Raw genomic sequence first — 12,563 nt, forward strand, 5'->3', positions numbered from 1 at the left:
CACTAAGCAAATCCTCAGTGAACAACAGTTTTAAGTCAGATTGGTCCACTTGAGAACTCTCATTAAACTTCAGGCATTAACTATATTCTTCCTTTCCTGTAATAAAATATTCTCACCCACAATCTCCACCTCTGCCTCCTAAACAACCCTTGAAGAAGAGAGTCACACTTAAAGCTTAATGAATTGTACTGTCCTTGTACATTACAATTTTTTGTACAACATAATCTCTCTTTTCCAACAGAAGGCAATGTTCAGGATTCTCAAATATGCAGAGTACTTGAAATTCCAACAGTCCTCAAAAACTCCTATCCATTACAAATTTACTAAGGAGCTCTCAAATCATTCAGTAATGCTGACTGATTAGTGGGGAGGCTATTTCTTCTCTTGATAGAGGATATAGTGTTTGGAAACACATTCTTTTTTAAAGAGCCATTTCACAGCAGCATGGTACAGATCGCTCAAGCTCCTGCTTCAATCTCACCCCTGTCCATGGGACCATGCTGCAGGAATTCCTCTAAGCAAAGAGCTATATGATCCCTCTCTTCCAAAGACAGACTGTTTTAATTCTCCTTGTTACAAATAACTCACATTTTCAGTCATTATTAATATTTCAGCGAAGCATCTGACCACCTTTGTGCAGCACAGATTACTTGCATGCTTCATGTCTTATGTGATGAGATGTGTAGCACATTAATAAAGCCCTTTCTATATTGCAAATATAAACATAGACTAGGGCAGCACTGATACCATAATACTCATCTTTTTATTCTTGTTGTTCTTAACATGGAAGCAGATTTAATACAGAAAATATCCAAGAAAGAAACAAATCCAGAATAATGAAGTAGGAATTAATTTAAGAATAAGCCCATTGCCCACAGTCAGGCAAGCACACTGAAAGAGCACAGTGAAGTTAAGGCTAGAAAAATGTTTTTTAACTCAGACTTTTCCTGCTGGTACAGAAAACAATGGAATTACAGGCACCCTGAAGGGATAACAACAAGTAGAAAGCAATTTCCTGTTGGCTATGCTAACGCTTTTGATGAAGAGGCAATAGCTAAGTGAAACAGCCTCACAAAGTTTTAAGAGCATCTGAAATATTAATGACCCATTCATAGATATAAAATTACCAAACATTCACAGGTTTTTGGCCAATCCATTCTGAGCTCAAACGAAGCTAAGTTAAGCATCTCTGTGATCCAAGACACATGCATTATTTAGCATTAGCTAGACATTTGTTCACTTATGCAGACAGATGCCAACAGGATTTATGCAAGAGGGTACCCATTTCAGCTTAATTTGAAATGTCCTGTTCTCTCTCTGAAAGCTAAACCACTGTGATTTATATCATATAGGCACTCTTTGTATTTTAGCAAAAGGACACTTTCTAAAAGCTACAGTCAGGAACTCTTCCATCAGGAAAAGCAAGATACAGCTCTGAGCACATCTCCAGAGAACAAGGTGTCAGCATTTGCATCACCTCCTGTTGCACACATGTGTGACTCTAGGTATTTCCATATGCATAAAAACAGTCCATTAGTTTTTTTATGGTACTTTTGTAGCTTTTTTTTTTTTCCCCAGAAAGAAATATCCACATAAGGGTAGTCTGGCACTTTGGGGGGGGTGGGGCTTGTTGTTAACAGTTGTAGGGTTTTTGCATGGTCCATGCAGATGATCAAAATTTGCATCACACCTTAAAATTCCAAATGAATATTCACAAGGAAGAGCGAGAAAGAACAGAATGAAAGGGAAAACCTGAGCTGGTAAGGACAAGCAAGTGAGAAACTAGAATGACACCAAAAAAACTGACAAGAACTTCTGCAAAGCACCTGCCTTCACTTTCCCTGTATCACTGCCTTCGCAGAGTTTTCTACACTTTAGGTGTGTGAATGTAGCTTTAGCAATAGGTACGCTTTGTACAGACAACTAACTCAGTTACTTATACACTTTGGCTCAGCTTCCCAAAGCATTTATGAATTTTCCAGTATTCTTGCAACTGTCAGCACAGCCCACTCTGAGACAAATTTTGAAAATAATGTAAATAGGAAATTCATGCTTCCTTAAACTTCCTTTTGCCTTGTCCACTGCAAGAGTATAACTCAACACCCAGACAGGATGTGCTCACTGCTTTATTGTACTTGGCATTTAGTATGTGATAAGAATATGAACTACTACAGATGATGGAAGTTTGGCTGAACAACACAGAAATCTGTCCAAAATGTATAAATATTTGCTATAGGCTAAACGATTTCAGTTAATCTGGGAAACAGGCTAAATCTATGGCCCTGATTTGGGTGACTCAGATTGCTGTAAGTAATATTTGCTTTTAAAGGACAGAATAATGATTGATATTTAAAACAAGTTTGAAAATCAAATTGCAAGCCACTTACTTCCTCCTGTCCAAACAGACCTCAGTAGCACACAATGTGAGCTAACTTGAACTGTCACATAATACTGTACTGACTTATCTAGCACTGCTGAAGTCTGAGAGAGGAAGATACTAACAGAGCAAAAGACCTAATCAATTTCATCTGAGGCAAGGGAAGTAGGTTAAGAAAAAAAAATGATTATAACAGAGGCAAAAAGCAATGCTAATACAAGAAGGATTGAGGACCTAGAAAAATAAAGGGCAGGAGATAAGACTATCATGGGTGCACATCTTACCACTTCATTTTGAAGCACCAACAAGGACAAGATCAGGTAAGCAAGTGGAAAATAAGAACAAACAGATCACAGAGAAGTAGAGATAAAGTGAGGTACTGAACTGCTTAATTTGCATGAGAACAACTTCAAAGCAACACTGAAAAGTGAAACCAAAGGAAATAGGAGAGCAGAGGCACCCAACCTTTGCTCAGCGAGGCCTGCCGAGAATCTTTTCCAGGCCAGCCATCATGGTGCCCAACAGGCATTCATTAAAAGCAAATCTTTCAAATAACATGAAATACTTAGAAGGTTTATTATTTGAAAATGTACGGACAAACATTTTAAAAAGCCAGTGATAAGGGGTGGAATAAAGGGAGCATTCTTGAAAGTAAGAGAAATCGAGTCACATCTCTGCAATATTTATCTGATACAGCTGCACCTCAAATCTCCACCAAAAAAAGCTTCATCTTAACATAGTATAAATATTCTAAAAGGTGCACCTTAAATCCAAGACAAGTGTCACCAGCCAATGATACCACCACAAGGCAGAGTCACTGACAACATGGAATCTCATATAGTTATTTTACAAAAAATCCACTGAAAAGGCAGATATGAGGTTTTGAAAAGGAAAATACACAAAACCAACAAACAAAAAACACCAAACACAAAACCAAAACAAAAATAAGCAAAACCCGCACCAAACAAAAACCAAAACAAAACAAAAAAAAACCAAACCCAGGCATAAAACTCAACCACATTCATCTTTCATTCAACATTAAGCACACTGACCAATCACATAACTATGCTGAGGAAGCAGCAAAAGGACCTCCAGAGAGCTTTGGGGTTAATTTTCTGGGATTTTTTTTTTCCTTTCCAGCTTTCACTTTCTACCTGAAAAAAAAACCCAAAACTTTCCAATTGAATGTAGTTTATTAATAAATTGCATCTTGAACAAGGAATGAATGGTTCCTGCTGAGAAACAGTAGTGAAGCAGTGCCATAAAGAATCAAACCAACCAACAGCTATGGTCCAGCTTCCTTCCTGTGGCAACAACCAATAAGCAGCACTTCAACAAAATCCAAAAATACCCCTGTGCCAATATTTCATGTCTGGTATGGCATGGCATCATCATATGATACATGGGAATCTCTTGGTCCCTACCAAAATAACCATTAGAAAATAAACTTAAGAGTCATCATACAAGAAACAGCTTCAGTTGACTACTCTGCTTATTCTTACAAAGGTGAAAAAACCCACTGCCATGCACAGGATTGCTTTAACTCTGTGCTGTTGCAGAGGTTTAACCCAGCTCATAATAAATACTGGACTGTGACATCCATATCCAATGCCTACTGTGGCACTGGAAGAATATTGCTGTTTTGAAAAACAACAGAATAATCTGTAAAAGCTCCTGAATACACATTAGAATCTTAGTATCAACGTATAACACAATCACAGAATGTTAGAGGTTGGAAGGGTCCTCCAGAGATCGAGTCCAACTCCCCTGCCTAAAGCAGGATCACCCAGGGTAGTCCGCACAGGAATGCATCCAGGTGAGGTTTTAAAGTCTCCAGAAAGGAGACTCCACAACCTCTCTGAGCAGCCTGCTCCAGTGATCCGTTACTCTCACTGTGAAGTTTCTCCTCATGTTGAGGTGAAACCTTCTGTGTTCAAGTTTATATGCATTGCTCCTTGTCTTATTACTGCATACCACCAAGAAGAGGTTGTCCCCCTCCACTTGACACACACCCCTCAGATATTTATAAACATTGATGAGATCCCCTCTCAGTCCTCCCAAGACTCAGTCTCTCTTCGTAGGGGAGATGTCCGAGTCCCCTAATCATCTTTGTGGCTCTCCATTGGACTCTCTCCAGCAGATCCTTGTCTCTCCTCAACCAGGGAGCCCAAAACAGACATGGTATTCCAGGTGTGGTCTCACCAGAGCAGAGTAGAGGGGAAGAAGAACCTCTCTAGACCTGCTGGACACACTTTTCTTGATGCACCTCAGGATACCATTGGCCCTCTTGGCCACAAGGGTACGTTGCTGTCCCATGGAGAACTTGGTGTCCACTAGGGCTACAAGGTCTTTCTCCATGGAGCTGCTTTCCAGCAGGGCAACCCTAACCTGTACTGGTGCTTGCTATTATTCCTCCCCAAATTATCTAATATTTTTTAAACATAAAGGTAAGGATTAAACAACCCAGAAGTATTCTCTACATCACACTGCTGTAGTCCTCTAGTGACCAAAATGAGCCAGCCAGCATGATTGCTCCTCATTTTTCTACTTTGGAATTATGTATAAAAGTTAGCATTTTTATAAATCAATTTGAAATCTTCAAATGAGAGGCACTAGCAATACTATTTGTTTTTATCATGCATATAACAGCATGACACACAAACAAGCCCTTAAAAATGACCTATAGAGATCTAGCACCGCCCACTGACCTCCTTCAAAACACATTTGGATCTATTCCAGTCTTTTATTGCTTTTCTGTGCTGGTAATCCACCATTTGATCGTTACAAACATTCACAGCAGATGTGCCTCCAAACACAGTGTGATGATTTAAGTGCATAAAAACAGGAAGTGACAAGCTCTCAAGAAGCAAAGATCCTGAATATATGCTAATAATTTTATTTCAACAGAGTAAATTAAGGAGAAACATGCAGATTTCCTGAAGATCTTCTATTCCGGAGTTAGGTCTCAAAACTGCCGCTCATGTAATGCTACTTTTTCTGTAGTTCCTCACAGTATTCTGAGTATTTCTGTATTAATATTTTCCCAAACTCAGTTTTTGCCCTCACTAAACAGCACAGCAGAAAAGACATGAGGGCTAAAAGGATGATCAGAGGGCTGGAGCACCGCTCCTATGGCCACAGGCTGAAAGGGTTAGTGCTGTTCAGGTGGAGAAGAGAAGGCTCTGGTGAGACGTTAAATACATTTCAGTATCTAAAGGGGACCTACAGGAAGGCTGGGGAAGGACTGTTTAGAAGGGCTTGTAGCAATAGGGTGAGGGGCAATGGCTTTAAACTGGATCAGGGTAGACTTAGGTTAAACGCAAGTAGGAAGTTATTTAGAATGAGAGTGGTGAAATACTGGCACAGGTTGCCCAGAGATGTGCTTCTGTACTCAAATTTGCTTCATTCCATTATTCATAGAAGTATACTTATCTACAGAACTTCAGCATCTTACTTTGCAGTGTTCATACTGTTGCTGTAATGTTGGAACATCCCCTCCAATGGGCATTTGCTTTTTCAATTCTTCATCTTTCACATTCAGCCATTTGATTAATTCTTCCAGGGATGTCAGCAATCTGTTCCACTTCTCTGCACTGGCCTCCAAGTGAGCCCTGCAAAACAACATAAAGCAACTTTAAAGCCCTGAATGGCAAAATCATCACGAAAACACAATAAAAATAATTGCATCATCATTAACATAGGAATGTTTCAAGTGTTCAACTGCAAAGCAACTTTGTGTTAAAAACCCTCTACTTCAAAACATTTGCCCATCAAATCAAAATAAGCAGGAAAAAACCAGAGGAAAACAGACAAATCTGACATTTTAAATTAACTAAAACCTTGAATGCTGCATGTCTAAGCAATACAAAGAAATGCTGTGTTTTGTTGTGACCCCACCACTGCAGTGCACAAAGTACAAGCACCATTTTGCAAGTTAGAGCACAGCAAAACTGATCTCTTTCATGCCAGGAACCTAACTCTCCAGCAGTGACAGTAACAAGCTCTCCTAGGAGCAATCAACAGTAAACTGCCTGTGCTGCTGAACATACCGGTGACACAGATGATGTAATACAGCACCTTTAGTCTATGGCTAGGTACTAGAAAATTAAACTGAATCTGTCCCTCAGTTTAACTGACAGAAACTCTGGGTTCCACATCTTTATCTGTAATTTTCAAAAATGGCTTCTCCCTGCAATGCCTACACATATATAGAGAAATCTTCAACAGGGACCACCTAATCCTCTTTGACTACAGTTCTTTTATGTTATGGATTCGAGACCATCATGTACTTAAGTTTATATCAGTAAGTGACAATGTCTTTCTTTGCACAGGTGATGAAGTAGAACTAGGTCCTTTTTAGTGTATTCTGACACTAGCTCTGGACCTTCCTGCACTGCTTCTGACATGAGTGAACTGAAGTCTTGTTTCCTGTTTTGTCCCTTTCCCATTTTGCATAGTTTTCCTTTTTTTTTCTTATTTTTTCCTGATTCACTGTAACTCACATCTTGAAGCTTTCACCTTGCTTCTCTTGTATTATCATCTCAGATACGACAATGGATGAACTGAAAGGGTGATGTGCTGCAAGGTTAATTTCAAGACAAGCTTAGGTTTGGGATAGGATAGATTAACCAAAAAACGCATTCAGTAAGAGTGTATAGGAGGGAAAAAGAAAAATCACAGAGAAAAAAAAAATCACATTTCTTAAAAGGATAAAGTAACAGAGGAATCTGTTCTTTACTCCATTCAGGAAAGCAATTAGGTAACCACTTAGGGGGGAGAAAAACAACACTAAATACTTGCTAGAAGTGACATTTTACTGCCTACAGTTTTGTGCCTCGCTGTTTCTATCATCCCTTATTGCTCTCACTGATACGTTTCAACTCTGAATTCAAGCCAGATGCTTGTAGCTCGGGACTAAACAGCTGAGACAGCATCCTACTCTACAGTGAATTACAAGTGAGCTGCTGCACTTGCAGTTACACCTGTACAGAAGAAGCGCATTCTGCAGGCCTTAGTTTGCAGATCAGCAGCTCCTGAATGAAATGTACTGTCTCAGCTCTTCTGGCCTATTTTCATTTCTTTAATACTCACTAACAAGAACTACTTTCAAGGCAACCAACTTGTTCTTCCTGTATAGATGGCATTAACCCTAGACAAGTTAGAACACAAGGCACTGGCTTCACAGCTGGAGCATTCACCATAGCTGGCCCCTGAAGTCAGCAGCCATCCACAAATGCATCCTCCCAGCAGCACAGGGTACTCCATACACAATTTCTACCTTCTCCTTTTCACAACTAGCTTGACGTTCCATCAAAAATGCCCTTGCATGGCACATGTTACCCTGAGATGCCAGGTACTCAGAAACAGCCCTCCCTTCTAGAGGTGAAAGTAGAATTTTATACTTCCTATTATTCAGGTAGAGGAGAGACGTTGCTTTCTCATCTAAAGCCAAGATAGCCCATGCTTGAATTCACAGTTTTGCTGTTAGACTGTTACAAAAATAAAACATCTTTATAAATTTCTAGAAGCAATCACAATTAGAATGTTTGAATCTCTAGCTTTCCATACACTTGATAGTAAAACCTCTATTCATGGTGATTTATTGCTCTATCTGGCACATTAAAGCAGCTCTATTTTCTAAAAACTGGGACTCTGAGGCTTCAATATTCCACTCTAGTTATTTCATGGAATTCTTGTACACTAAATGGAGTTTTTGAAGGAAGGCAGGGAGGGGGGGTTCAGAGAGAACCCTGCAAATAGTTAAAGGGCAATTTAAGCATGACTTACTGTTAATTTAACATACAGTGCAATAATATTAGTAATGGGAAAAAAATTGCTATTCATGTCAATGATCTGGCATATGACACTAGAATAAAGGCATTGTAATTTATCACTAATGAGTACTCACATGCATATTAGTGACAGGAGCCAAGTATCAACAGAACATGATTTCAAAGCTGAGTGCAAGCTAAAGTCATGGAAGTAGAGCAGTTAAGGGGTGGGAAGGAAAATGGACTACACTCTGAACACAGAGTCAGCTAACCTCTCTTGAAAGGTCAGAAACATGTAAAGGGGAAAAACATACATAGGGGAAAACATATCGCATCCAGCTGGATTTTTCCTGAATGTTACCCTTTTAATTACCAGAAACAACACTGAAAATAAAAGTGGGATGCAGAAGCAGCTGAAGAATTGAGACAAGCATAATATTCTCCTAGGCTGCAGGGAGATATGCATTCAGTAAGTCCCTGTCAAAGCAAATGCTGCACAGGAGCAAGGGGAGGAAGATATGCTCCAATTTGCATTTCAATGTGATGTATTAGCATCACATTTATATTTGTCATGCAGATTTTATCAAAGAGAGCTGATAAACTAGTCAAAGTTCTGGAAATGTTTCTTGGGTTTCTTTGCTTTCAAAGACAGGATTTCTGGCCTTTGTTTTGGAATTGCTGCTACTGCTACACAACCTACAAATAAAGCCTCAGGTGTTTGTGCTCACATGACAAATGAACTGGCCAAGTCACAGTTGTGGCTTAAAAATCTGCACTAATAAAAATACAGGTCAGTTGCAGGTGACTGTTTTTAGGTCTGTTCACTGGTTGGAACAATATTCTTCAGCATCAGCCACCTGATATTCAGGAGCACTTCTACAGGAATCCTGAGCCTGAAAAAACACATATGCTCCCACCTAAGCTGACCAGACAGAGTACCTCTCCACTGCTCAGGCTGAATAAAACCATCAGGAGGAGCAGCAACTCTAACATAACTCCCCTCCATTGACCCTGAGGAGGCTCTCCTCACAGCTGGAGACATCCTCAGCTTTTGCTTCTCCTATGGAGGTAACACGTTTCCTGCTGAGTGCCGAGAAAACACATGGAATAAAAATATCAGTGGGTGGCCTAAATATAGAGAATCCTTCCCTGTTTCTCCTATAGTTTCACCTTTACCCTCCCACACTTTCACCTTTACCCTCCCACAAACACTAATAACCCTTGCACCTCCTGCCCCAGGAGAAAAGAATCTCTCATAAGTATCTGGATTTAAAATGCAGGCCCACACAAATCTGCAGCTTTGTTTTCTCCCTGGGAATAAGATAATGAGAGAGAAAAAGCCCATAAGTAATTTCTAGGAGACTATGTATTGCTCTCTCAGGTGGTGTCATAGTCATTACCAGTAGAGATTAAAATAGTTTCCATGCATTTAAAAATATGCCACAAAAGTGCTGCTTTTCCAGTTTGGAATTCTCTTCATTTACAGTAGAAAAGAATTACAGTCAACACAGTGACTAGTACCATTAGCTCTGAGGACTCAAGTGATGAAGAATAACTTGTATTATCCCTATAGGAGAGCAGTACTTTCTGCAATTAAAACAAAAGCAAAATCAATATAATCAAAATGTACACATAGTTGAAAACATTCTAAAAAAAAAAGTTAAAAATTAAGAGAAATCTTTATTTAGAAGCATTACCCCAAACTAAAACCCATAACAAAACAACCAGATTTGTCAGTCAGTCCTAGCATCTAACCGTTATATGCTGTTCTCACAAGACTCATCCATACAGTTTTGCTTTCCAATTAATCTTTAAAAACAGTCTATCAAGAAAGCAAAACCTGAAGGTAAACAGCTAGATCTACTGTCAGCTCTGATTTCTGTCAGCTCTAGAGCCTTGTTATTTCTCTATAAAGGATTTCAGCATTCTTGCACAAGTTAGAAGAGTGAACTGCAATTAAAGAACAGAGCAAAACACATGAACCCAGAAATACTGCATTCTTTTAAATGGTGACTGAGATCTGAAAGGTTAGCTTAGTTCTCTAATATCTGTTCTAGCATCATTATGTTTGCCTATCGTCTGTTTGCAGCTCAGTGACCCGCAGCTCTGCAGTATTGTGGGTACCAGAAGAGCATTACAAGCATTGCAAAAAGAGAGACATTCAGGCTTTTCTGAGCATTCACTGCACAACTGCTGTGTCTGTATTACTGACCTGGAATTGAGAGCTGGCCCAGGTAAATGTCTTGAAGATCCCTTTTTTTTTTCCCCTTAAGTTTTTTGCTATCAATTTCTCCACCATTTCCCTGGGCAGTCTGTTCCAATAGTTAAACACCAATTCAGGAAAGAAACTTTTCCTACTACTCTATCTAAGCCTCCCCTTGCACAACTTGAGACCATTTCCTCTTGTCCTATCACTTGATACTAGGTAGAGGAGACCAATACCCACCTCACTACAATGCTTTCAGGAAGTTCTAGAAAGCAAAAAGGTCTCCCCTCAGCCTCCTTTTCTCCAGACTAAATCTCAGTTCCCTTAGCTGCTCCTCCTGGGGCAACTCCACAGTTGCTAAATTATAATCTTATGAGCATGTTTGTGTCTTTCTCTCACATTGATTTATTTGTAACAGTCCCAAGTTAATTATCTCTTGCAGTAAAATACTTGTGTGGTGGGGCCAGCCTCTGCAAGCCCTCACCCTAAACTGCTTGGCTCCTCTGATTCAAGCTCTGCGTTTATCAGGTTGGTGATGTAGTAAGTAGAGATGAGAGGTAAATGTTAACATTTACCCTCCTGTCCCACTGTTTCAAATTCTTGTGCCTGAATTCCAAGCTCAGCATATTTTTCTGGCCTTTGGAAAATTTGCATGAATGCTTAACATTATTCTGTTCTATTAAAAGAACAGTTTCCTTTAATCAACAAGAAATTCAGTTGCAATTAAAAGCTCTACAAATTCTTTTCTATGCAATTAATTTTAATGTGGAATTTTATTCGCATTAATGAATATGGCAATATCTACATTAAAATGGCAACACAAAGATTTTAACAATGACTACACTTGGACAGTCAGCGATTTTGGCACTTCTAGAATAAAACAACAGTGAAACACATTCCTTGATTAATATTAATTTTAAAACATTTCTTAATAGAACAGCAGCAATAAAAAATACTGCCAATATGGATTGAGACACCTAAGATGCAAGCCTTACCAAATTATTCATTTCAGTGGTAAAACCAAAAAAGGAACAAACCCCTTATTTCTCTTCAGAGTAATTCTAGACTCAATTATTTCATTCACATTGCTATCAATTTACAATAAGGAAAGATTCAACAGTCTTTTTTGAAAATTTAGTACAGATTGGCAAGTTACTGCTGCACAGTTTTTGACACAGAGGAATGAGTAGCTAAGCCTGCCTGGTGAGCAAGTGGACCAACTTCACATATTGGTGCTCAGGGATCCTTTGTGGAAGAAAAGAGAGATTTCACTTCAGTGCCACGGACCTGTTTCTCAAGCCATTTAGAAAACAGTAACTGTGCCCTATTTATGTCTTGGCATTTTCATTAGTTACCTGATGTTAGCTGACTTTGCTTTCAGGTCATTCCAGCGCTGGTTCATGTCATCAAGCCGATGCTGGAGCAGAGCAGTTTCCTCAGAGTTTCCCAAGGCTCTCACCATCTTCTGTCTGTTTCCATCTATGCTTTTAAAGATGTCATTGTGGGCATCAATCTCAGCTTGGATATCCTGAAATAACAGCAAGAGGAGTCCAAACATCTTAGCTCTACAGATAAAGGAAAGGGGAATTTATTCTCATTAGTACTTCTATGTGCTAGGACAGAGCACAGAGTCTGACTTTCCTGAGTGACTCTGCAAACAGATACAGAGGAGAAAGCCTGCAACTCTATTGACATCATTATAAAAAGCCTGTCTTTAAGTATAAGAAAGAGTTCAAAAGTCATCCTTGATGGTGAAACAGGAGTTATAACTATAAACACTAAGTTCTCTGTACGTTTTTGTAGTACTGAAGGTTAACTGTCTACTGTTCTCCCACTCATTTCACACAGTGCAGCATTTGTTAACATACTAGAAATAATTTCCTGCTCAGAAATTACACAGATTCAGCCTCAGTTATGTGGGCTTTTTCCTCTTGTGAAATAAATCATTACAGAAACCTTACACACCCCAATGAAATTCAAACTCTGTAGTGCTTGAGGCTCATATGCAATGAAAGCTTTTAACTGAAGCTTATGTCCTTATACTGCAGCTATCACAGCCCATTTTTACGATTAAACTACTGTATACTATGGCCTGTAATATATGGAGAGGTATACAGCAGGATGTATTATAACCTGAATTTCATAGTAAATACTGAAAAGAAAAATAAGTGTTTGTGATTTCAATTCATCTTACTCATTTCTTCTCCAC

At 39.1% G+C, this 12,563-nt stretch overlaps 1 protein-coding gene across 1 annotated transcript in view; it reads right to left on the reverse strand.

Annotated features, from left to right (window-relative positions):
- The window catches only part of UTRN (utrophin), a 354,493-nt gene that overhangs the window by 126,103 nt on the left and 215,827 nt on the right, over positions 1 to 12,563 (reverse strand). The window contains exons 52-53 of the mRNA XM_054393282.1: positions 11,710 to 11,882; positions 5,832 to 5,988 (exon numbers count right to left, since the gene is read on the reverse strand). Coding sequence (XP_054249257.1) covers positions 5,832 to 5,988; positions 11,710 to 11,882 — 330 coding nt within the window. The remainder of the gene's footprint in view (positions 1 to 5,831; positions 5,989 to 11,709; positions 11,883 to 12,563) is intronic.

Source organism: Indicator indicator, chromosome 2 (assembly GCF_027791375.1).
Source record: "Indicator indicator isolate 239-I01 chromosome 2, UM_Iind_1.1, whole genome shotgun sequence".
Lineage (NCBI taxonomy): Eukaryota > Metazoa > Chordata > Aves > Piciformes > Indicatoridae > Indicator > Indicator indicator.